General features: G+C 45.6%; 2 protein-coding genes across 5 annotated transcripts in view; one reads left to right on the forward strand and one right to left on the reverse strand.

The window, feature by feature from the left end:
• WDR90 (WD repeat domain 90) overlaps window positions 1-15012 on the reverse strand; it is a 48393-nt gene extending 33381 nt beyond the window's left edge. For 2 of the 4 annotated variants that reach the window (XM_088152987.1, XM_088153000.1), the window contains exons 1-12: window positions 12000-12024; window positions 10716-10807; window positions 8508-8684; window positions 7353-7491; window positions 6585-6755; window positions 4844-4967; window positions 4378-4445; window positions 3218-3327; window positions 2797-3027; window positions 1782-1844; window positions 1257-1325; window positions 437-547 (exon numbers count right to left, since the gene is read on the reverse strand). In XM_088152987.1, coding sequence (XP_088009113.1) covers window positions 437-547; window positions 1257-1325; window positions 1782-1844; window positions 2797-3027; window positions 3218-3327; window positions 4378-4445; window positions 4844-4967; window positions 6585-6755; window positions 7353-7491; window positions 8508-8684; window positions 10716-10807; window positions 12000-12009 — 1365 coding nt within the window. In that variant the 5' untranslated portion in view covers window positions 12010-12024. Of the gene's footprint in view, window positions 1-436; window positions 548-1256; window positions 1326-1781; window positions 1845-2796; window positions 3028-3217; window positions 3328-4377; window positions 4446-4843; window positions 4968-6584; window positions 6756-7352; window positions 7492-8507; window positions 8685-10715; window positions 10808-11999; window positions 12204-14897 lie in introns of those variants that run through there. The other 2 variants (XM_025164355.2, XM_025164354.2) reach the window with 2 other exon arrangements.
• LOC103064991 (adenine nucleotide translocase lysine N-methyltransferase-like) lies at window positions 14046-23694 on the forward strand. The gene is made up of 6 exons (XM_088153060.1): window positions 14046-14177; window positions 15798-15955; window positions 16754-16858; window positions 18186-18326; window positions 21857-21907; window positions 22383-23694. The coding sequence occupies exons 2-6, from the start codon at window positions 15800-15802 to the stop codon at window positions 22659-22661; spliced, it is 732 nt and encodes a 243-aa protein (XP_088009186.1). The 5' UTR covers window positions 14046-14177; window positions 15798-15799; the 3' UTR covers window positions 22662-23694.
• Window positions 23695-24715: the final 1021 nt, after the last annotated feature.

Raw genomic sequence — 24715 nt, forward strand, 5'->3', positions numbered from 1 at the left:
GGCGAAACGTTAGGAAACAAGACTTCAAGACCACGGCCACACAGCCCGGAAGACCCACACCAGCCATCGTATGCCGGCCGTGAAAGCCTTCGACAATACAATGAAGAAATTAACTTCTATGAACTGGCCACTTTTGGTAAGCAATCCTTAGCTACTGCTGGAAGTCTATGGAATGCTAGAATATTATTTGTGACTCTAGATCAGTGTTTCTCAAACTAGGCAGCTTTAAGATATGTGGACCTCAACTCCCAGAATTCCCCAGCCAGCCATGCTGGCTGGGGAATTCTGGGAGTTGAAGTCCACACATCTTAAAGTTGCCAAGTGAGAAGCTCTATGTCTAGACAATTTCCATAACGCATCCTTTCAATGTTAGGTATACGCCTATACCTGGAATGACTTTTATGTTGAAACATAAGACGAAAGGAGAAAAAGTTACCTTGTCGGTGTGGCCAGCAAAAAACCTCTGTTTGCCAGAATCAAGCGCTATTGCTACAATCAGAGCATGGCAAGGGTAGACCACGACAGCGCTGCTGGAAGCCCACAGTGCCTGAGCGAAAGAAAAGAAGAAAATGTTACCACCTTTATAGCAGAGGTGCCCCTTCTGAGGCCCTGGGGCTGCTGGGACTCCCAAATGACATGAGGTGCCTCACAATCTCCAAACTGTCATTTTGAATAGGATACAAAAGGAATCATATTGCATACCTGACCAGGGAGCAATCATACAAACTAGGTTTAATTTAATCTGAGATCCAACATAAGCTTTATCCTGGCTTAAGCTATTATTTTTGGAAACATGGCCCCTTGTATGCCATTCCAAGGCCTAGAGGGAGCTTACAGCCCAGACTAAGTTGTGCGCTCCTGTTATATTGGGACAGTATACATGTGTATTAATGAACACACACACACACACCCTGTTCACAGATTGTATATGTATAATAGTCACTTTTGGGGAGGCCATTGTGCCCTAAGTACAGTACTACAAGATACTTCAGAGGACACTCTTATCAGAAGATGAAAGATGATATTAATGTATTTTTAATATAAAGAATGTTGCTATAGCTTTCCTGCTAGAGAGACAGGAGCAGACAGCGCTGTAAAACAGAAGAAGGAAGCAAGATGTCTCAATCTGCCTGCTTGTCTTACTATAATGTTGCATTTTTGCCTTGCTTTTCCTCTTAGATGCTCAAACTGACATGTGTAGTTTTTTCTTCCCCCCACTGGAGAGAAATATGCTGGTTAAATAGGGATATACTGACCCATTTGGTGCTGCAACCCCCAAACCCAATAATCTTCTTCAGCTTCAGAATTGGATCTGGTAACAGCCTCTGAAAACCAATCCAGAGTTACATTCAGTCAGGAAGCATCAAATGTAAAAGGGGCCCCGTCCGTATCAACACAAGAGACAATTTTTTAATGCGGCTCTACTTTTTTCACTAAAGAAGAGGTAGACAACCTCTGGGCAATACATAACCCAACCTTTCCAAACCCTGGCCACTTTAAGATGTGTGGACTTCAACTCCCAGAATTCCCCAGCCAGCATGTTTGAAAAACACTGATCTAGATGGATCAATGGCCCGATCTGGTATCAAGCAGCTTCCACCATTCATCATTGGCCCAGTGTTCCCACTGCTCATGGCTAGAACTGAAATATCATCAGCCACAGAAAGGAGTTGAGGGTAGGAATGATAACTATTGTATCTCGGAGATGAAAGGATCTCCTTCCATGAAACAAGGAGAGTGTTCAAAGATATACATTGTAAGAGAATGAAATTGCTTCTCACCGTGCAAGGAACAGAGCTCTTGGCAGAGACTGCCTTTGGTCCTGCTGTCTGCATATACAGGCTCTGGAGAAACACAGGACACGTTAAAAACTGGGGGAAGAGAGGATGGCAGGGGCAAGAAAAAATGACCCACATTGGTTTGGATAGAAAACACTCTACACTAAGTCATGTTCAACCAAGAAGCTGCACATTCAAAGCACTTGCACAGCTATTTCAAAGTGTTAAACAATTAATCAGAGACACACATAATGCATAAAGATCACAAGCTAAAATTTAAATAATGTTCCAGTGCGAATTGTTCAACATCCATGATTTTCCATGAAAGTTTTAGCGTAACCTCCTAGCTGGTATTGTAACTGATGCCACAAGCCTATGCAATGCATACCATCCATATTTACTTGAGAGTAAACCTTACTGAGCTCAGTGCGATTCCCTTGGCATCCCATATATACAGGACCGAGACATAAATCAAAGTTTGTGTCACTGAAATAAATATTTTCCCAAGCTGTTCAGATCTATCTGTTCCTGTTGGCTCCTCCAAGTCAAATTTCACAAAAGAAGCATGTGGAATGGCATCTATTAGCTTATATTTGCAAGGCATTGGATATATTGAAGACATTTTTTCATCAAACAAACCTGTCTTAAGCCTTACGAAGGCTTAACTTTTATTAATGTTTTTATTTAAGGATTTCCCCATAAAGCAACCAGAAATGAAAACATCACATTTTGGGGGAGAAAATGCCACACAGCTTAAATATTCTGCTGCACAGACTGTTGGTATATATTTATCATTTCCCAAGGAGCACCCAACTGTAACTTATGTGGTGGCACATGCAACTATTGCTGACATACAACTATGTATGCATGTAAATGCTCGCCCACCCACGGCTAGCATTCCTAACAGATTTCTCTCTGTCCACCTTTTCCAACCCAAACTGAAACCTATGGATCCATTAAACTGGAACATTTGTTCATAGGAATTCACAAGGAAAGATGGCTGGGAGTTGCTGCTTACCTCATCAGAGTCAACGGTAACAGCACGGACAGCATGATCCCCATTTTTGTGGGCATAAATGTGAACGCTGCCATCATCCACTGAAGATGGGGGGAAACAGAAATCTCCTCTGGCCTGTGGCCCTTCTCTCAGCTGGGTGTGGTCCACCATGCAGGCTGTCCATAGAGGCTCAGACCTTGGCTGGTGAATCTTGGGGATGTTCTTTGTAAGAAGGGGAGACTGGCGAGGCACCTTTAAAAAAAATAAAATAAAAGCTGTGGAAAGTGGAGGCTGAACCTAAAGTATGCTGATCCATTCTTCAGCGAGAGGCAATTGAGCTGTGGTTCCTTAGAAGGACAGTAGCAAGCTAAGCGCTGCAGTGGCTGAGTGAATTCTGTACTGTATACAGCTCTGGATGCAAGAAAGATCAAAGCTTACACACCTCCTTGGGACTGGTGATTTGTTGGATGAGAGACACACGGTCCCGAACTGGCTTGCTCAGGGACACTTCCTTGGGAGCCTGAGTCACTGGATCTTCTTCGGTATGACTATCTGAAAAGATTGAAGGAAAACAATGAAAACCTAACTCTTTCCTCAAGTGTTATGGTCAGGACATGGAGCCTGATAGATCTACCGGTGTGTGAGTTGCCCTGATGCCTGAGAGATCTACTGGTGCCTTGGTGATACTTTGATGATCATTCTCAACTGTATTTTTCACTATTTTATATTGGCTTTTGATGAATATGGTTTTTATGTATTGCTTGTTAGCAGCCCAGAATTACTTGGTGAAGATGGGTGGCCACATACATTTTCCAAACACACAAAGTAAGTAAGTAAGTTAGTTACAATCAGGATCATGTTTCATTATCAATTTCCTTCTTTTAACCCTGCTTTCAGTCTGTGATCTAGGATGCTAGGGTTTCAGAGACATTTGTTGGGGATTTCCTCAGTGACTACAAGATAAGTACAAGTAGAAAAGATGGCCAACAGTAGCTATTTCAATGAGAGACTAAGGCTTGGATCATGAATCCTAGACCAAAATCTTCATTAACGGTACAGAAGTCTGAGAGCAGCCAAAGGTTTCTGCAAACCACCATGCCATAGGTACACACCCACAGATACAGGCACACACATCACATAACAGACACATCAAGGTCTCTAAAGGTTGCAGAATGGAAAACCAAACAGCTCAACTGTCTTTCTTAAATCTAGCTACTGGGTGCCAAAATAGATCTGTCTCTGCTCATTACTCAGGGAAAAGAGAGAATGATTCTAATAAAGAAGTCAGAAGGCTGATAGTTGACCAAAGAGATATCTGTACTAAAAGGAATGATTAAACAGCCTAATTCATCAATCTATACATGAATGGGGTTACGCTGGAATTACAGTGTATGGTTCAACCATGAACCACAACCCCAGTTCACTTCCTAGGTACCTAGACCAACTTTTTTTCTGTAGGAATCTTGAAGTAGCATAACCTGTACTTACATCCAGTTTCCATTCCCAATATATCCTTGGCTTATACGTAAGAGGGATGCTAATACAGGAAGTTGCATATGCATTATTTCTGATTTTCTCAGTCTCCTGAATTCATTCACTTACCAGCACAGGAATTCAAAGTGCTTTTCTGAATAGAGTCAAATGGCATCTTGGATCCATCAGAAGGAAAGCTGAAGAAAAAGACCAGAGAAAGGCTAATGCACAACAAATTGAATTTTTGTCCAGCATTTCAGCCCCTATCAGCTAGTAAAACAAAGCCTTGAGTTGTAACAGTGGTGGTCAATTGAACCTGACCAGGCAAACCTGATTCTGCAATCTGCAATAAAATATTTTGGCCCAGAGAACAAAGAACCAAATGAAATTATGGTTTTAGGGGCTCAAAGCATGAGTTTTCATTAGGAACATCTCAGTTGTGGAATTTCCGCTCTCACAAAGTCCCCCAAAATCACATACATATCCTTCATGCTTTTCCCTTTCAGGGTGAGCCATATTATACAGAGCAGGAAGATTAAAAATAATAAGACAAAGAAACTAAAGGCCTAGGAAAAAGCAATTTAGCAAAATTTACCGGATGTAATCGTAGAGATCATGCCAATTTTCTCCTTTGGGCACAGGAAATGCCATTTCCCGAGGCATGGGAGAGATGCCACGCAATGCCAGCTTGGACTGCTGAGCTTCAGAAAAGGTCAAGGCTAAAAGCAAAAAAAAAAAAAAAAAAGGGATGAGAGAGACAGATGTGCTTGTTCTTCACTGAGATGATGCCCAAATGACAAAAAGCACATCCTGATATCCTGATGCCAGCCTTCCCCTTCCATAAAAGTGTTGTAATGTTGCATGCAACTATGTGAGGGGCAGAGTTTAAGTTGCAGTGCAGGATGTATCACTTGTCCCTTCTTGCTCCCCCCACAAAAGCAGATGCTTGCATAAGGAAAGAACCTGAGTCCCCTCTAGAGGTCTCTGCATGTCAACCTCCATGAAAATAGTGGTGTATTGTAAAACAAAAATCCATTTATATGATATGCTGAGAAAGTACTAGTCCCTATATGAATGCAAGCTAGTCTGCATATTATTATGGTTGGTCATACACTCAGCCAGATGTTTAGACTGGATTTGGCATTTTTATCCACCTATCAGGTCCTTCTCAAGGACCTGGGATAGGCAGATGTTGGTGTTTGATGGCGTTAGAGGTATTGTCGCAGGATATAAGCTGTTCCAAGTAAAGCTGCCTTTTGCAGTTGACTGATGGTGATTTTGTCAATGCCGATGGTGTTCAAGTGGTACTCCAGATGTTTTGGGATTGCACCTAAGGCACCTATAACTATTGGTACTATCTTTGCTTTCTTTTGCCACAGTCGTTCTAATTCTATTTGCAGGTCTTTATATTTTGTGATTTTCTCCAGTTCTTTCTTCCTCCTCCTCCTCCTCCTCCTCCTCTTCTTATCATCATCATCATCATCATCATCATCATTTTATCCTGCCCTCTTCATATAAAACTCAAGGTGGCGAATATACCTAATAGTCCTGCCTATTTTCCCCACAATAACAACCCTGTGAGGTGGGTTGCGCTGACAGAACAACTGATCCAAAGTCACCCAGACAGCTTTCATGCCTAAGGGAGACCTAGAACTCACAGTCTCCTGGTTTCTAGCTCAACACCTTAGCCACTACACAAAACTGACTGGCTGTTAACTGGTACTTGAGGACCTGTTCTTGTTATAAGGTTTAATACTTAAAAATCCTGCAGTTAACACAACACTGAATGAGGTTTTTTTTTCCCTCAGATTCATGAGGCCTACCTATCAAGACTAGCAGAATGAATACAGCATGTCTCTTATCATGGAAGTAATGAATTTAAATTATACTTCTGTATGGTTCTCACACTGTTTGGTTTTGGCTTAGTGAGTTGCATGATCCCAGACAACTGCAATGTTTAAAATAAACTATAGTTAAATTTTATTTCGCTTTGATTAAATAATATATGGACCTAGGCTTAATATAGCCAAACAGCCATCCTTTCCGTTCCAAGCTCCAGGTTGGTGCGCAAAGTCGGTAACCTGCAAATTTTGCTGTATTAGTGTAGCCACAGCCCTCATGCCTGTTCCTAGCCATTTCATTCTGAAAATACCCCATCATAGGATCAAGCCAAAAAACCATGGAAAAAGAGAAGGATGGAAAGGATTTAAGAAGCAAAAGGTCAACTGAGTTCCTAAGGCTCAACCCACTCTACTCAGAGTGTCTAACACATCTGTGATTTGGGTTCAGACAGTCATGAAGACAGCAACCCTGCACAAACTCTTCAAAATTCTCACCTGGGTCAAAGAGCAAATCACTGGTGAACAGGTTTTTCACCAACAGGTTGGAGCACAGCTTGACGCTTTTCAGATGACTATACGTTCTGTTCAAGTAGAGGCCAAGAATATGGCGGAGGTCAAGCATCAAACAAGTCCATCGCACGTTGCTGGGGGCAAGGCCCACCAGATCTGAAGGCCCAAACATGCCAGTTCTGAATTTCTACAGACATCGGACACATGCATAAAAAAATCCCAGCCCCAAACCCTTATCCACAAATGGCTCATCCCTGATGTTCAAACATTTTTTAGACAAGGATGAACATGCAGACAGGAAGTCCCCAATTTAAATCTCATCTCAAATATAAACCACCAGGTAACCTTAGGAAACCCATACATTTTCAGCTTCTGTTCCCAAAAATATCCTTCCCCAAACTGGGTGCCCTTACAATAGGTTGGACTGCGATGTCCATCATCCCCTAAACTATCAACTCCACAATGTTAAAATATTCAGAGTACTAGAATGATGGTTAAGTTGATGAACAGAAAGACTCAAAAGCATGATTATAATTGCCAAAATAGAGCATTAATTGAACAATTGCTAATCTCTCTTCCCCCTTGAGTTGTTTGGTTATAGAAGCTCACAGTCTGAACCATCACCTCATTTCTCAGGGAAGTTAGATCTAGGTTTCTAAAGTCCTGGGGGTAAAATTAAAGGCAGTACAGTCTGCTGGATGATGTGGGGGAAAATATCCCAGAAATCTTTATTTGACCTTCTTTGCACTTTACCTCGCTTAGCAGTCTTGGCTGTACTTTCATAGACTGACCCACGGGCTGCCCCACAAATATATGGGAACTGCAGCCACGTCGCTGTGGACTTGAATTCTTTAAAGAGGTTGGAAAATGAAATGCGGACCACTTGGCTGTCCTAGAAATGAAGAGAAACACAGCCTGTTGACAGAGATGGAATTATCATTCTGAGAGCAGTAAACATTTTGCAATTGATAGACAGCCCACACAAGATAACCCAAGCTGAATACTGTTACTTATATAAATTGTATTCTTTCAGCCAGGATATAAATTTTATCCTACACTGCTTTTCATTTTGCACAGTTTACCACTTACATAATTTATTCTGTTTCTGCCAGACATAGGTACATCTCTCAGTACCTAAAGCTAAACCTAATGCAGGATTAGGTTTAGGCTATCGGTAGTTTCATGGAGAATATAGAGTAATCCTTCCCTTGCTACTTTAGACCACTTTTTAACTGCAAGTGCAGAGATTAAAATCTAATCTACAAAGGAGTCAGAAAAAATCAGGAGTCTGGTAGCATTTACTCAGATTAACAGATGTTATTAAAATAAATAATAAAATCTGTTGGTCTGAAAAGATGTTACCTGATTTTTGGTTAGCAATAGATTAACCCAGCACTCTTCCTACTATCTCTTAACTCAGACAGTTAGTAATTCAAAAGTAGGCCTCAAGAAAATTGACAGCTGCAGTGCTCAGGAAAACAAATCTGGCATCCAGTATCAACTACTAGTAAACTGCCAAACAAACAGGTAATATCAGGATCCCAGAATAACAACCACTTAACAAGGAAATGTTAGAAAGGCAGGTGGCAGATATCTAGCACTCCTTCGCTATGTTTATCCTTCTCTCACTCCAGGCCCACTAGGCCATGGGAAGGAACTGAAAAATGTTTTTATTTGTCTTTTTGAAAACATTGTATTTTTATTACAAGTGGTTATATCGTTTACAAGCTTCTTGCAAAGCCTGGTGCTCTGAAAGGTGGGAAAGATATAATTGTAATAAATAGTCAATAAATGGTGTATTGTGCAGGTGTCACTAGAGGGCTGCAGTGCTTCCAAGCACATTACCCTTTTATTTATGTTATCATTGCACTACGACCATTGTGTGGCCAGTAATTAACTCTCACTCACCTCAGTAGCAACATCCAGATGCACTACAAAATATTTGCCTGGTGCAGGTTTGAAGAGGATGTAGATGTAGTGACCAGTGAGTCCCAAGGACTGTGTGCCAGTCTTAGGAAGCTGGAGGTAGTTGCTGGCCGGAACAGCCCCGCTAATGCGATATACCGTCCCTTTCAGAGTCTTGTCCTGAATGGAGAGAATAAACAGACCCCAAAATTTGGCTTTCCATACGAGAAACCAGTCTCATAAAAACATGGAACATGAGGTAGAAGCAGTCAGAAATCCTGCCTCTAACACAGTGTTTCTCCACCTCGGCAACTTAAAGACGTGTGGACCAACTCCCAGAATTCCCCAGCCAGCATGGCTGGCTAGGGAATTCTGGGAGTTGAAGTCTATACGTCTTCAAGTTGCCAAGGTGGAGAAATACTGCTCTACAGAAAGTACTAATTCTCTGTTGCCAAGTGGTGGTTAATGATTTTTGCAGCCCAGAATTGTACATTTAGATCTCTAGTACATGAAGATTCTGATACCAGTAAAAATAAATATGAAGGCACAGGATACCTTCAAAACCTTTGCTGAAGGTAAACAGGCTTCGTCTCTTTTGGGTGGGACTTTTCAAATATAATTGAGAAACCACTCTTCTAGTCATTACTGTACTTCATTATGGCAAACTTCTGAAATTCTTTTGCACCGTGAAGGACAACAGTTGTTTTCATTACAAAAGGGAAGTACCTGACTCAGGTAGGATAAGTCCATTTAAAAAAAAATCTGTATTCATATGCACAGTAATTCTGCTTTAGTATTCATGTGTGCAGTAATTCCTGTTTTGCCCAGCTGATCAAGAATCATCAGTCAGAGCTAAAGTATTCGCACAGCAACTTCAAGTCTTAAGGCCTTTTTTCCTTTCCTTGCAACTATCCAGTTCTGTCTGTCCAGCATCGCAACATGAGGAAAAACATCACACAGCCATATGAATATCTGACAGTGCTTCCAGACTTCCGAACCAAAGCTATAATTCTTGCATCCAAATTTTCTTTCCATGGGAGAATACAATAGAGGGAAGAAGTACACAGACCAACAGACTATTCGTTTCTTTTTCTTTTTCTATTTCAAGTTAGGGAACCAAAATGTAGGATTACAGTTTCAATCAGTTCATCCAGGCACTCCTTCTGTCTAGAGCTAGAGTTGTTCATCTCAACCACCAAAGGTCAGGGCAGGATTTTCTGGTGGCAAGTATTTACCTCCAGAAATAAAAACACACTTTGAAAGAGTAACATTACCCCTGCTGATCAACCAAAACAAGGAGCAGTAACTTCCTTTTTAATCATAGCTCTTAGCAAATCTGCAAGAAGACAGATTTTACAGAAGCCTGGGAAATAAGCATTTTGCCTGTAAGGTCTAAACAAGTCCTTTTCTCAGCTTTTTGCATAATTGGCAACCAAACAGAAAATGCACAGCATCCTTTATTTCGTCCCCATAATGTTTCTGTATTTCCCATTCAGGAACAATGGATGTATCAGTTGCAAATGTAATTGACAAGCAGCATTGAGTAATGCAGAGGCAACAATTAGCAGCTAAAAAAAAATGGTAGAAAGCTGAAATCGGGGTGGCTGTTTCTTCTCCATCCCTTTCAGACAGTGAGACATGATATGCAACCGTAGTCACATTAAGCAACGTCCACTTGTAACAAGTGACCAGCTGAGTTGCCTAATCTTAAAGCTGTGTGTGAATTCATACAATATATTTATTTATTATTTATTTAAGGCCGTTTTTACATTGTATTTTAATCGATTCCATCTTCTCTTGTAAAGCGCCCAGAGCTGCTTGTTAACGAGATGGGCGGTGACAAATTTGATATATATAAATATAAATATATATATATATAAAAATATAGTGCTACCCCATGAGTTCATCCACAGAGGATATGCAAGACTATAGTTTAGGGCAGTGTTGTGCAAACTTGGCCACTTTAAGATGAGTGGACTTCAACTCCCACCATGGCTGGCTGGGGAATTCTGGGAGTTGAAGTCCACTCATCTTAAAGTGGCCAAGTTTGGACAACACTGGTTTAGGGGATTAAGCCTGTGGAAGCTCTGGTGAAGTTAAGGCACCCCTAAACCATGTTCTATCCCATAATCCAGGTTCCAACATAGCAAGCTGTGCAAAGGCAGTTTGTATGGAGGCTACTGAGAGATGTGTCAGGAAATTTGGCCTTACCATAAAGGTTGTCACATCCCCGTCCTTGGTGGATCTTTTCCATTCTTCTACTTTAAAATGTTTGAAGATGTTCAGGTAAGGATGTTGCCACACTGGGGGGGTGGGATAAAAGAGCAGTTAGCCCCCAACTGCAATAATGTAGGCCTTCTGTCCACCCATATCCCCTCTCATTAGGTCTACTGTTGCAGTTCCATCAATGCCAGGTTCTCTTGTCTCATCCATGTGTGGTTTGTTCCAGTAGCCCACTTATCGTCAGATTGTCCTGGTTCCCCAACATCCGACGTGGACCTTGTTAATCCGGGCAACGTCCGAGCCGACCCGTGATGGGCTCCGCGACTGAGTGGAGCCCAGGCATCTCCAAGCCTGGGGCAGCTTCGATTCTGCTCGTGAGAAGGGGCAACCCGGAGCTTGCCAGGTTCACGCGCTCTGCCCAGTAGCGTCACCAGCAGGGCCGGTGTCAGGTGTTCTGGATGGGGTATTTATCCAGTTATAGTTATGGATTTGACTTCTTTGTTTTTTAATTTGGCAAGTACTCCAGGAGGGTAACCAAGTTTAAAACAATTCACATTAAAACTTAGTTCGTGTCACTCTCATATCTGAGGTAGGCGGGTGAAGTGTTAGGGGGCCTTTGCCCGAGGACCCCTATGGGTAAGGCAGGTGCCAGCCAGGATTTGAACCCCGGTCTCCCGCGTCAGAGGGCGGCGCTCTAACCACTACGCTATCCAGCCACTTATCTATCGATCTGTTGATCCATCTGTCTGTCTGCCTTTGGATTTTGCAGCCTATCCATCTCAACAAATGGACAGAGACAGAGGAAGGCTGCATCTAGAGAATTTCTGCCTGTCACTCACCTGCCTTCCTTTCCTTCCCAGACATGCAGGACTCCTGAGCACCAGTACAGCAGGCAGTGATCTAACCAGTGAAGCCCATGCCCACGCTGAAGCAAGAAGACTCGACCTGATGGACTTCTGCCGGTCACTGACCCACCGAAGCTGGGTTCCTGGGCTATCTATCTATCTATCTATCTATCTATCATTTATTTTTCAAATTTGTATGCCGCCCATCTCCCCCAATGGGCGAGTAATTACCCACTCTATGGCAGGAGAGGATCCAACCCGTGAATCTTTGACCCACAGGAATGGAAGTGAGCTACACCTGACGGACTTCTGCCTGTCACCTTTTGTTTTAATGCAAAAGAAGAAAAAATCTTTTCTGGGAAGAAACTACTGCAAATACTATAGAAGGCGCCCTCCTTGCTCCCAAGGCCCCGGACCCCCGGCTCACCTTTGGCCATGGCTGCCCGGCTCGGCTCGGCTCGGCTCGGCTTCCCGCCGCTGCCCTCGAACGGCCCGCGCAGCCGCCCGCAACCATAGAGTCACCTCAGCGGAGGACGAAGGGCGAACGCTCCCAGGGCTAGAGAGGCCGCTCCGGCCCATAGAGCTGAGCTAGAGAGGACACGGGAGCCTCCACTTCCGGTCTCCATGGTAGATAGATCTACGAATCGCGCTTCTGGAGAAGGAGCTGCTCTAATATTTCTACCTCTATGGAGGCGTATTTGTTCTGAGCGCCTTTGCATGAGGGTTTTTTTTTCTTTCGCTTTACAGTATTTTGCCGCAAAAAAATGCTGACTGGGGAGTTCTGCGAGTTGAAGTCCACACATCTTAAAAGTTGCCAAGTTTGAGAAACAGTGCTTCAATGGTTTAGCTTTGCTCTTCTAGATTACTTACATGTTATTTTTATGGTATCCTGGTAAACTTTAAGGAACAGGCTAATTTTCTGTTAAAGAAACATAAATCAAAATATCCAGGCAGTATCTTTGCAAAGCAGGGCTGAGCAACCCGCCTTCTAATTGCCAAGTGCTTTTTGTACTGAAGGGATCAATATCTAAAGTGGCAATGAAGCAATATCTAAATTGGCAATATTCACTTCATAGCTTTAGAGCATGCACAGAGTTCTCTATAGCCAAGCTTCAATACTAACAGCACTTAGTGAAATAGCAAGAGGAAGCAACTAACCACAGAGGAGCTAGCTCAGATAATAGGGAAAACTCCTCCTGAAGAGACTAAGTCTGAGGCCTGATGAGGAAGGACCCAGCACAAGGGTCTGCAGGGACTGACAAGGTATAAGAGTTAGAGCAGTGTTTCTCAACCTTGGCAACTTCAAGAGATGTGGACTTCAACTCCCAGAATTCCCCAGCCAGCCATGGCTGGCTGGGGAATTCTGGGAGTTGAAGTCCACATCTCTTGAAGTTGCCAAGGTTGAGAAACACTGAGTTAGAGGAACTCCTTTAAATTAATGTAAGCAAACAAGGGCGGGGAATAATGTATTCTGCTAAAGTTTCTTGGGCTGGTTGTAAAACTCACCTTCATTATAATGGTAATAAGTTCTGCCTTTTTAAAAATACTATAAAAGGCTGTGGTTTTTGTCTCCAAGGGGGTGCCCCCCTGCTCTCTCTGGGTGCATGGTGTGGGCACCCAGACTTTTGCTTGGCCAAATAAAACGCTGCTTAGAGAAGTCCCTGCTTGAAATCTTTTATTTTGCGCTGCTGATGGATTTCAAGTTTTCTGGGTAGCCGTGAACCTTACAGTACTTACTGTATTGCTCACCTTAATCGGAAGTTTTAATGTGAAGCGTTTTCAGCTTGGTTACCCTCCTGGAGTACTCGCCAAATTAAAAGACAAAAAAGTCAAATTCGTAACTATAACTGGATAAATATCCCATCCGGAACATCCGACACCAGCCCTGCTGGTGACGCTACTGGGCAGAACGCGTGAACCTGGCAAGCTCCGGGTTGCCCATTCTCACGAGCAGAACCAAAGCTGCCCCAGGCGTGGAGATGCCTGGGCTCCACAAAATCTCGGAGCCCATCACGTGTCCCGCCCAGCCTCCCTCGCAGGGTTATTCTGAAGCTTAAGGGGGCGGGACGAAAGGCTCAGAAACTCCTGGGAGTAAGAGTAGGATTTCGGTCTAATGCAGGTTGGTTTCGTTCACACAACACGCTTGGCCTATTGCTGAATGAACCGATTTCAGGACGGGGGGGGGGTGCAGCGCACTGGCCCCTCCACGCAAAAAACAGGCTAGATTCACCCAACGGCCCTGCTCAACTTGCCTTAAACCAGCGCGCTCGCCCGCGTCACTTAAAGCCTCGGGGGCCGCATTCCCACAGCTCCTTGGGGGAGTTGCGCGTGTCCGTGTGAACCCGACCCGTGGGGCAGGGGATCGCCGGACCCACCACCCACCCCCCAAACCTGGGTCAGGCCTTCCCCAGCGGAGCGCGCCTTCTCGGCGACTTCGGGGCACGGCGCCCGCAGCCCGAGCACGCCTCCCGGGCCGGAGCCGCAGCCGCCCCTGGGCGGGCTGGGGCCCGGCCTCCGGGGTTGCCCTCTGCCCGGCCCCCTCCGCGGACGGGCGGCGAGAGCGGAGCAGCCTCGCTCAGGGTCGGAAAGCGGGGGAGACCCGGAGGTAAAGCAGAGCGGCGCGCGGGGCTGCGAGGACGGAGAAGAACGCCGCCGCGCGCCGGCGTCGGCGTCGGGGTGGACTGCCAAGCCCATGGTCCCCGGCTAAGCAGCTGGAGGCGGGCGGGAGGCTGGCAGCGCTTTCTGCGCCCTTGGCTGCGCCCCGCGATTCGAAGTGGCACCGGGGTTGGGTGAAAGGAGACAGGACGGAAAGCCACGCGGGAGAGAAACCGGGGAAGGGGAGAAGGGAGCCCCAGGGGGCGGGGGGGCTGGCCCATCCCCCCCCCCCCCGCGCCAGTAGGGATGGCCCCGCGCTGCCCTGGAAGGGTGTTTGGCTGCAAAGTTGTCCACTTGCACTGAACCCAAGTAAAACGCAAACTCAACGAAAGGGGCGGCGGGGGCGGAAGGAGAGCGGCCTGCAGCCCGGACGAGCGGCGCTTTTGCCGACGGGGCCGGATCCCTGGGCGCGCAAAGCCAGGGAAGGTCCAGCAGACCTCCAAGAAATACGAGGACTGGACCTTCGTGAACGCGGATTGCGCTGGTTTCTGGGCCCGGATGGATGGGCTGTGCTGAGTGTCCAGAGCCGCCCATCTCACTTGCACGTGTACACAAGTAAAACCCAAACTAAACAACTCGCCTAACTTATCCATTAAAAACCGATTAAAAACCATTTTAAAAAACTATAACAACAAAAAGACAGGGAAGAATGCCATCTAAATGTATATACCAGACATTTAACGGGCTCCACGCTTCCATGGGATCCGCAGCCAGATGGCAAATGTTCAACTCTTGTGTTAGGGTCTGCTGCAGTCCTCCCTTCCTTCCTTCCTTCCTCCTTCCCTTCACTCTCTTCTTCCTTCCCCTCTCCCTTCCCTCCTCCCTTCCTTCCCCCCTCCCCTCCTCCCTTCCTTCCTTCTTCCCTCCCCTCCTTCCTTCCTTCCTTCTTCCCTCCCCTCCTTCCTTCCTTCCTCCCCTTCGTCCCTCCCTTCCCTTCTCTCCTGTCCATTTGTATACACAAAAGTTCTGCTTTGCAACTTTCTTGCAAGTTGTATCCAGATAAGGCAAACCAAGGGCCTTATCACCCCTCAAAGGATAAAGAGTGATCCTGTGCAAGTTTATTCCTACATCAACGTGTTGCTTAATCTAGATAAACAGATAAATTTAGGCCTGCAGTTGGGGCTGCCCTCAAGGTGGGACTTGGGGACAGACATCCAGGACCCTGTGCTGCCTCTCTTCTCCCCCCTTCCCCCCCCCCCCCGGCCCACACAACAAACAAGGCAGATTTATCAGGCTGCAAATAAATATTACAGTCTTAAAGATGCTGGTGTCCAGCGTTTGAAATGATCTAATCCTGCTCCAGCCTGGTGAGAGCATCTCTTTCTCAACTGCCCCAGATCCAGAGGCTGGATTTGCAAAACCTTCTGACCCACAAGTTAGCTTGATCCCAAAATGGGTGGTGCAGACCCAGCCACAGGGTGCTCTGTTGGCTCAGATTCCCCTCTGAGGAATAAAGCAGAATTTAGCCAGAGGTGAGTAAGTGCGTCTTGCCGCCCCAGTTGGGTCCCTGCTTGCAGCAAACAGACCACACCTATCTGGGGAAGCGACCTGCAAATCTTTCCTTTCTCAGGCATGGAGTGGGATGATTTTTTAGAAGCAGAAGCCGCCGAGCTGCAGCAGAAGGGAGGCAGCTGGCGTCCTCTCCAAATTGCGTCCAGCGCCGGCTTTCTCATCTACTTTGCTTGGACTGGAGCATTGGCCCTCGGCTTCCGCAAAGTCTCTCTGCAGGTATCTGACTTCAGATCATTTTTAAGCCCAGAGGTGAAGGTGACTAGCCTAGGAGTGGGCAGGCCACATCCTGCCCCCCCCCCCATTCAGCCCCTGGTACAACCCCAGATTGCACTGCCAAAACCTGGGACCAAACCACTGAACCCCTCCCTTAAAACTCTCCATAGCGGATCGTTGTCCCCTCCCCTGGTCTTGGGCCAGTATAAGAGTAAAAGGGGGCCCGGTTCCCCTTAACCCTCCCCCCAGTGGGCAAAGCATTTGGCTCTGCCCCTTCAGCCACGTCTCCTGAAGAATTGGGAGGTCTGAAAAAAGTATTTCATTTTTTTTTTTAAGTAAAAAGTACAGCCTTCTAGCTGCAAAGAGGTTCCCAGCCCAGTCTAACCAGTTGCAGTAAAGCCTCAGTGGATCTCGTTTAGTGGGTTGGACGGCTAATTTCTGTCTGGATTTGGATGCTGGTTTCGCCTTGAAATGATGGAGAAATCTATAGCACCCAAAACAGTCCCCCCAAAAAGCACTTGAGTTTACACGAAATGGCATGAGATTTACGTCATTGGAGTCCGTTTATGCCGTCTGCGCAGGGAGGTCAGGGAGGGACTGAGACAAATGCCATAATTAGTGAACGGTTGCCATTGTGCAAATGATTGCATTTCAGATTTAATGGACGTTGGGGCATCAGATGCCCCCTCCCCCCCCCCGAAGTCTGTTCAGTCAAGGATTGACTCATGGAAGGCCTGCATCTCTAGGGCGGAGAAATCTCTGTTTCCCACAAAGCTCATCACCCCCTTTTCTGTGACTCAGGTGCCGTACGTGCCGTCCAGTGCCAAGCAAGTCCAGAACATGATGTCACTGCTAAAAGGGCACTCAGGGAAGCTGGTGGATTTAGGCTCCGGCGATGGCAGAATCGTAAGAGCAGCCCAAGGCTTAAATCCTGTATTTTAAGGCTGCGTGCATTTGCTCCCTGCCACCCCAGGAGGGCAGGGGTAGGGAGCAGATGACATTTGCTGATGACCCGTTGTGCACAGGTCAGATGGACATCATGGCTTGCTACAGATGCTGCTCGGGGGGCCCTGCCCTCCCCCTCCATCCCATGGTGGCTGAGATAAACTCTTCTTCTGATCCCTGGACAGATCCTATGCTTCTCCTGTAACGCTCTTTGCCCTTTTATATGCCTCAAAGTGATTCTTTTCTGCACTCTGTCCACTTTACCACTCTTGTTTCTACTCAAAAAGGCTCTGCCCCAAGAACCTATAGTCTAAAACGGTGTTTCTCAACCTTAGCAACTTTAAGATGTGTGGATTTCAGCTACCAGAATTTTGAGCCAGCATGGCTTTCTCTTCCTCCTCCTCCTCCTCCTCCTCCTCCTCCTCCTCCTCCTCTTCTCCTTCTCCTTCTCCTTCTCCTTCTCCTTCTCCTTCTCCTTCTCCTCTCCTCCTCCTCCTCCTCCTCCTCCTCCTCCTCCTCCTCCTCCTCCTCCTCCTCCTTCTCCCTCAATCCTAAAAGGCAATTTCACATTCATCCTATCTGAACCATGAGCTCCTCAGTCCTGGTCCATCACCACCACCACTGTCTCTCTCCAGACTGAAACAAAATTGATGGACAAGTTGAGAGCTAACTGTAGAGATACGACATTGAACTTAGAACCCAGGTTCAGATCCCTCCATGAAAGCTCCCTAGGTGATTTTGGGCCATTCATTATCACTCAACAGAACCTACCCTACAGAGTGGTGGTTGTGGGGGGAGGGGGATCAAGGAAAGAGTGCGGACCCTTGAATTCCTGAGAAATATTGAGATATAAATCTAGATTAAAGAAGAGCAAGCTTCTGGTTCATGTAGGCCCATTTTTTTCATTTGTCCTTCTGGAGCAGCAATTATTGCCTTCTTTATCCAGAAAGCACACAAGATCTTCTCCAGTAAAAGATACAGTAAAACTCTTTTTTGCATAGGTGTTGCAAATATAACAGATTTCTTTGAGAAAATGCACAGGGAGGCACAAATATTACGAGCGATGCGGAAAGATTAGGGAATCTATAATGGTTGTGCCCATCTTGAGTTGAATTGAACCCTGTCTGGTGTCTGTGGCTGGTAGGTGCCCAGTTGGCCAACCTTGTAACCTCCCAGTTTCTCACCCTAGACTCACATATGCTGGCTGGGGAATTCTGGGAGTTGAAATCCACATGTCCTAAAGCTGCCGACATTGGGAAACATGCATCTGTGTCTTCTGTGTTTCTAGGTATTGGAGGCCCATAAGCAAGGTTTCCGACCAGTTATTGGCTACGAACTCAACCCATGGCTCTTGAAGCTCTCCCATTTTCATGCATGGCGGGCTGGCTGCTATGGAAAAGTTCTCTATCGCCAACAAGATCTTTGGAAGGTTGTTATTTTCAACATGGAAACTACATGTTCATGTAGCAATTCATGGGAGTTGTTAAAGTAAGAGTAGAAACAGGATAGACAGGTTTGCAGGTGAGCACCATAACCCTGGTGTGGTTCCTCTCCATTCTGCAACCAAGTCATGATCTGTGAGGCTCCAACCTCTGGTTCTGTAAATGGGGTGGCATTTGAAGGACTTTTGGAAAACAGCCCGTTGAAAGTATTTTTTGTTTCCATGGTGGCTGTGTTGGCTCAGACTCCTGGGAATTGGACTTCAGCAAACCTCTGGAGGGCAGTAGTCTCCACATCTGTCTGTTTCACAAGTTGTCTCTGAAGGTCTGGAACCTTAGGAAAGAGAGGCCAGGAGTGCCAAGCATGGCAGAGAATAGTCCTCTCCTAGGAAATGGTGACTGAGCTATCATGTTTAATCTTGGAGGCTTTGATGATGCTAATTCATGCCATTATCATCTCAAAGCTAGACTACTGCAACGTGCTTTACATGGGGCTGCCTTTGAAGACTCTTTAGAAACTGCAATTGGTGCAATATCAGCAGTCTTGTTTGCTGGTAGGTGAGAATCACTGCAACCATGTAAACCCATTTTGCATTCGCTTCAGGTCAGTTTTGGGTGACAATTCAAAGTGCTGGTTTTAACTTGTAAAGCCCTTCGTGGCTTGGTCCCAGCATCTTCAGGGCCATCTCCATCAAACAGAGTTATCCCATTCCTTCTTTGGAGTGAGATGCTTAAGGTATCCCCACCCAAGCAGTTGGGTGGGCCCAGAGGCTGTGTTTCTTCAGTGCAGCCCCTTCCCCTTGGTATAGCCTCCCCCCAAAAGTTCACCTGAGAGCCAGGTTGGTGTAGTGGTTAAGGCACCAGACTAGAAACCAGGAGGCGTGAGTTCTAGTCCTGTCTTGAGCGCAAAGCCAACAGGGTGACCTTGGGCCAGTCCCTCTCTCTCAGTCCTAGGAAGGAGGCTACGGCAAACCCCTTCTGAAAAACCTTGCCAAGAAAATTGCACAGACTTCTCCAGGCAGTCGCCAGGAGTCAAAAACTGACTTGTGGGCACACACACGCACACACAAGGTTCACTTGGTGCCCATTCTGATGTTCTTCAGGAAGGCTGTTAAAATGGTATTGCTCCATAGAGCATTTGATCTTTGCTATTAATTGGGATTGGGCCCTGGGGGAGATGTGTCTTATTTAGGCCAGTGATGATTTTTACTAATTAGCTGCTTTGTTTTTATGATGTCGGTTAGGGTTTTTTATGTGTAGAGAGAGTCTCATTCTGGCATACAGCAGAATATAAAAATATAAACATTGCAGATGATTCAACACAGAGTCGGAAGCCTCTTTTAGCTGATGGCTCCAATCTTGCAGCAGGAAGATATGCCATGAATGGGTGGGGCCAAAACTAGTAGTAGGTGGGGCCAGATCCCAAAGGAGTTGAACCAACCATTTATTTTTTTTTTAATGGACACCTCTTCCAAGCCGCAGGCCACCAGGGAAGGAAGTTATATCTAGTTCCCAACCTTCAAAATGATCAGATGCAAGGGGCTTTTGAAATTAGATCAAGGACCCCAGATTGTTTCTCCTGGTCATTCATTAATAGGCTGTGTTAGCCAACCATACTTTAGCAGGCTGTGTGAACCTAGTCTATTTGGTTAGATTAGAGTTGAATGCTTTTGTCCTTTTCAGAACTGAGAAAACTGGGTCATACTTGTCATGGTTAGAAGTCAGGAGAGCAGGTGGAGTCAAATGATGCAAACAGTGTTGCAGCACTGTTGCATTGCAAGCTTCATCCCTTTCATATGTGTGTCATGCACGTACAAAGGGGCTGAACTTGCATGGCGGTAGCATGGCCCTGCTTTTGCCATATTGACTAAAGAGACCGATCCTGTCGATTCTTCTGACCACAGGTAAGCATCTTCTGTGAATGCAGAGGTGGAGATCTCAGTTCTCCCCATGGGTGTCCTTGAGGAACCAAGGCCACCATCTGCAAAGAAGAGGGAGGTAGCACTTGATGGGAGAAATCTCCCAAGAACAAAGCACATTTAAGAGAACCTCCGCCCAGATAGTTGAATAAGAGGTGCGCTCTTGTCAAGAGGCCTGCATTTCCACAAAGGCCCAATTGCTGACTCCAGGTGAGGAGACAGGGAAAGTAGGCTATGGTTCCATCAGCGGGAGTGCTTAGGACCACAGCATGTGGATTGATTCCAGTAGAAGAGACTCTCTGAAGCTCAGGGTTGAACTGTGGAGTCCTTGGTGCTCTCTGAGCTTGGTTGTTTGCTTGCAGACTGTCAGGCCTAGCCCAAGGAACTCCAAGAGACCATGTAAATTCAGTCCAGCTATGTTTATTAGCTACAACCTCTAGCAAGAATCTTCCCAGACTGAAACCCCAGCTCCCAAGTAATGCCAGCCACAACACTGTGAATTCCTCAGGGAGGTGCCAGTCTCATCCTCTTGTATCTCCCACGCTCCTCAGGAGATGTAAGAAAATGTTTTTCTCCCTGAGCCTGGCCTTCATAATTCCATTCCATCACACAGACGTCTCATTACCCGACTAGGTAACATCATCATGATATGGGTATGGAGCCTGCAAAGTGGCTGTAATGCTAGGGAAACTGAGCGTACTCTCCTGCAGACTATGCCTTTTTAATGGTTTTTATTGTTGTTAATGTTTTTTTTTTAATTTTGGTTATGTTTTGGGTTATTTGGTTGTATTGTTTGTGTGTTTCTAACTTTGTACGCTGCTCAGAGTCACATCTGCGACATGGGTGGCTATATCAATTAACCAAATAAATAAATAAATGTTACCTAGTTGGATAATGAAATGTCTGCAAGCAAACAGCCAAGCCCAGAGAGCACCAAAAACTCCATATTGATTGGTTTGATTTATATTTAATAATATTTATATGCCACCCAACTCCCAGCGACTCTGGGCAGTTCACAAATCATATGATCACCCACCTTACATAAAGGGACTCTGGGTGGTTACATGTGATGGAATGGACTTATGAAGGCCATGTTCAGGGAGATAAGCATTTCCTTAGCCCCCAACAGGAGTGTGGGAAGTTTAAGAAGATGAGGCTGGCACCTCCCTAAGGAATTCACGGTGTTGAGGCTGGCTGGCTTGGGAACTGAGGTTCAGTCTGGAGAGATTGATGTCAGGTTCAGCCCAAAGAACTCCACCAGACAGTGCAATACAGTTCTGTTGCGTTTATTAGCTTCCACCTCAAGACAGAAATCTCTCCAGACTGAACCTCAGTTCCCAAGCCAGCCAGCCACAACCCCGTGAATTCCTTAGGGTGATGCCAGTCTAATCTTCTTAAACTTCCCACACTCCTGCTGGGAGCCAAGGAAACGCTTATCTCCCTTAGCGTGGCCTTCATAACACCATTCCATCACATTAGGACAATAAAAACATCCATAACAAATGTACTGTTATTGATAAATAAACCCATTTATTGTATTTGTTTGGCAAGACCACTTGCCTCACCCATTCTAATTCCCCCCCCCCCTTGGCATTTTTAAGGCAGATCTCTCTGACTGCAGCAACGTGACAGTGTTCTTGGCCCCCAGTGTGGTGAGTAGAAGCTGTCCAGGACACTTTCTCTGTCAGCTAAATACAACTGGGGGGGGGGGTGGAGGGTGCTGAGCCTGGCCCCAACTTTTCCAGCATCTAAAAACAGATCCCTTCAATAACATAAGCCTGTGGGTGATCAGGGGCTGGGTGGCTGACGGGGGGAGGGAATGACGACACGTCCATGGCGATGTCATCACGCAAATGCCATGACTCAACATCCTTGCATCAGACATCCATCCACAAGAACCAATAATGGCATTTGGGGGTGTCGTTGTGGTTTGCTGTGGACGTCCACCGCACAAGACACATGCCTGGTGTCTTAATCACCACCCATTCTGTGACAAGCCTCACAAAAGAGATAGTAGCATAGCTAAAAAACTCTCGGCAATGAGCCAAGGACAGTGTCCTGGTAGTGGTGAAATAACTCTTGCTGTGGTTCCCATTGCTACGGTGCAGATCTGACGTCCTTTTGCAGGTACCTCAACTGGAGAAAAAGCTGCTTTCCGAACTCCCAGATGAGGCCTGCGTGGTGGCTGCCCGCTTTCCCTTCTTCCAATGGACCCCTTCCAAGGTGGTTGGAGAAAGTTTAGAGAAAGCCTGGGCCTACAGCATTAGAGATGTCCGACAAGCAAAAGCGGAGGCTTCAGGGAGGAGCTCAGCAGAAGAAGCAACGTTTGCTCCGAACATGAGATCCTGCAATGAAGATGGAAGGGAAGAAACACAAGAATCTTGTTTTCCTTCCAATCTTGTGTAATGGTCTATGGGAATATCCTTGAGAGACAGGAGGAGGAAGAGCCGCAGCCGGGGCAATGGTCAGATAAGAGACATCTCAGCCCAGAGAAGGAATGCAGGTGGGGAAAGCGTCTCAGAAGGGACCCTCCCTAGTTCCCTGGAAAGTAAAGAGAAGTGGGGAAGAGATGTGGTTTCAGACTGGGAAGATTCAGTTACTGTAACCTTACAATAAAGGTAGTGTTAGTACTCATGGTTTTGATTTCTTGTCTGGAGAACCCTGAAGGGCTAACATTAATCTTGAAAGTCTCAAGGCTGTCTCTCATCTGACCGTTGCCCTGGCTGTGGCTCTTCCTCCTCCTGTCTCTCAAGGATATTCCCACAGATCATTACAGCCTGTCTGAGGGATGGGGGTTCGTCCCTGCCCAAGGGATCTTCTAGGAAGGAAATCGGCTTGAAAGAATGCAGTGCTCCCAAAGACCCTGGTTTGACCCAGGAGATCAGACTGACTTTCTTATCTCCCTGGTGGTGTTCATAAGCAACCTTTAGAGTTGCTCTCTTAGCCTCAGTTTTCCATCTTCTCTATCCTGAGTTGAGTGAAGACTGCAAAGGATTGTATCAGTTATTGAAAAGCATTCTCTTATAAGTTGGCAATCCAACCATATGAGAGTTTTCTGCAAATTTGTGCCTTAAAATTCCCAAAGGAGAATGGCTTTGCAGATCATTAAACTCCTATTTCAACTAAGAGATCCTTTTATCTATGCAAGTGTATTACCATGTTGTCCATGAGGGAGAAATGGGCAATTTTAGTTTTTAGGAAGAAGCAACTGGAAAGTGAGTCATCTACAATCAGTATAACCATTTAGAGGCCTGTTGGAAAAGTTCTGAAAGCAAACTCCTTGGTACTCTTAACGATAAGTTAAGTTCAAAAAGACGAGTTAGGAAGAAGAGTTTAGAATCTTCTTTATATCCTCAGATGGATTTTGTTGTCTGGCATACATTGAGATAGTAACGTTTCCCAGTTGCTTGGAACCATGATTAAAAGATGAAGAAAACGCTTGGGAGTGTATGCTTTTTAAACAGCTACAATAACTTACAGTATTTATAATATTTACCATTTCTCTAACTCTAACGCTTTGGATTCTGGGGATTATGAACCATGGTTAGTTTTCCAGAGGATATACAAAGCACTTGAACATTTGCATTGAAAGCCAATCGTGGCTCTAGCACTAAAACACATAATATTATACCATTTCTCAGACCAAGGATTAAAACTGACTTTGGGGTGACAATGCTAGGGACCAAATTCCAAAAAAGTAAATAGAGCTAGGAGAACTAGGTAGACCCAGATTAAATATGATTGAATGTACATGTTACATGAGTCTCTCAACAATAGGTCACTTTAACATCCAGAGATTTCTAGTAGATACTACTCTTCCCCTTTGTCCATACTATAAATTAAAAACAATATTACTCTGTTTCTTCATTCATTTCAAATGACAGCAAAATGGGAGAAGAAATGTACTAATAATTCTCAGCTTTTAGCAGAAGAACTGCCAAAACATAGCTTCTGGGTCACATTTCTTGGCCACGAACCTACAAGAACTTATAAGAAAGTGATCTGGAAACCATTTGCTCCCCTTTGATAGAAATGGATCTCCATTAAAATTAAACCAGCTGCCACTCTATTACTTGGAATGGGCATCCATGGGGGAGGGGTCAAAAGAGCCAAGATGGCAGGGGGCAGGGCTTCAATTGCATGGCGATGGTGGCCATCTTGGCTTTTTTGACCCCCCTCCATGGAGACTCATTAGTTGTGTCATTTGCTTTGCCAAATTACCACTTATCCAGCTGCAAAATTAAATGCCATTCCAGTGGTGTGACTCCAAGGATACCTAGTTTCGCCTTGATAATACTGATTGCCATTTTTGAGAGCCCGTTTGGTATAGTGGTGAAGGTGCTGGCGTAGAAACTGGGAGACACTGAGTTCTAGGCCTCTCCTAGGCGTGAAAGCCAGATGGGTGACTTTGGGCCAGTCCCTCTCTTTCTCATCCCAACCCACCTTACAGGGTTGTTATG

The sequence above is a fragment of the Python bivittatus genome, unplaced genomic scaffold (genome assembly GCF_059951505.1).
Source record: "Python bivittatus isolate LINGU-HERP-01145 unplaced genomic scaffold, Pbiv_v1 ctg000030_np1212, whole genome shotgun sequence".
NCBI lineage: Eukaryota > Metazoa > Chordata > Lepidosauria > Squamata > Pythonidae > Python > Python bivittatus.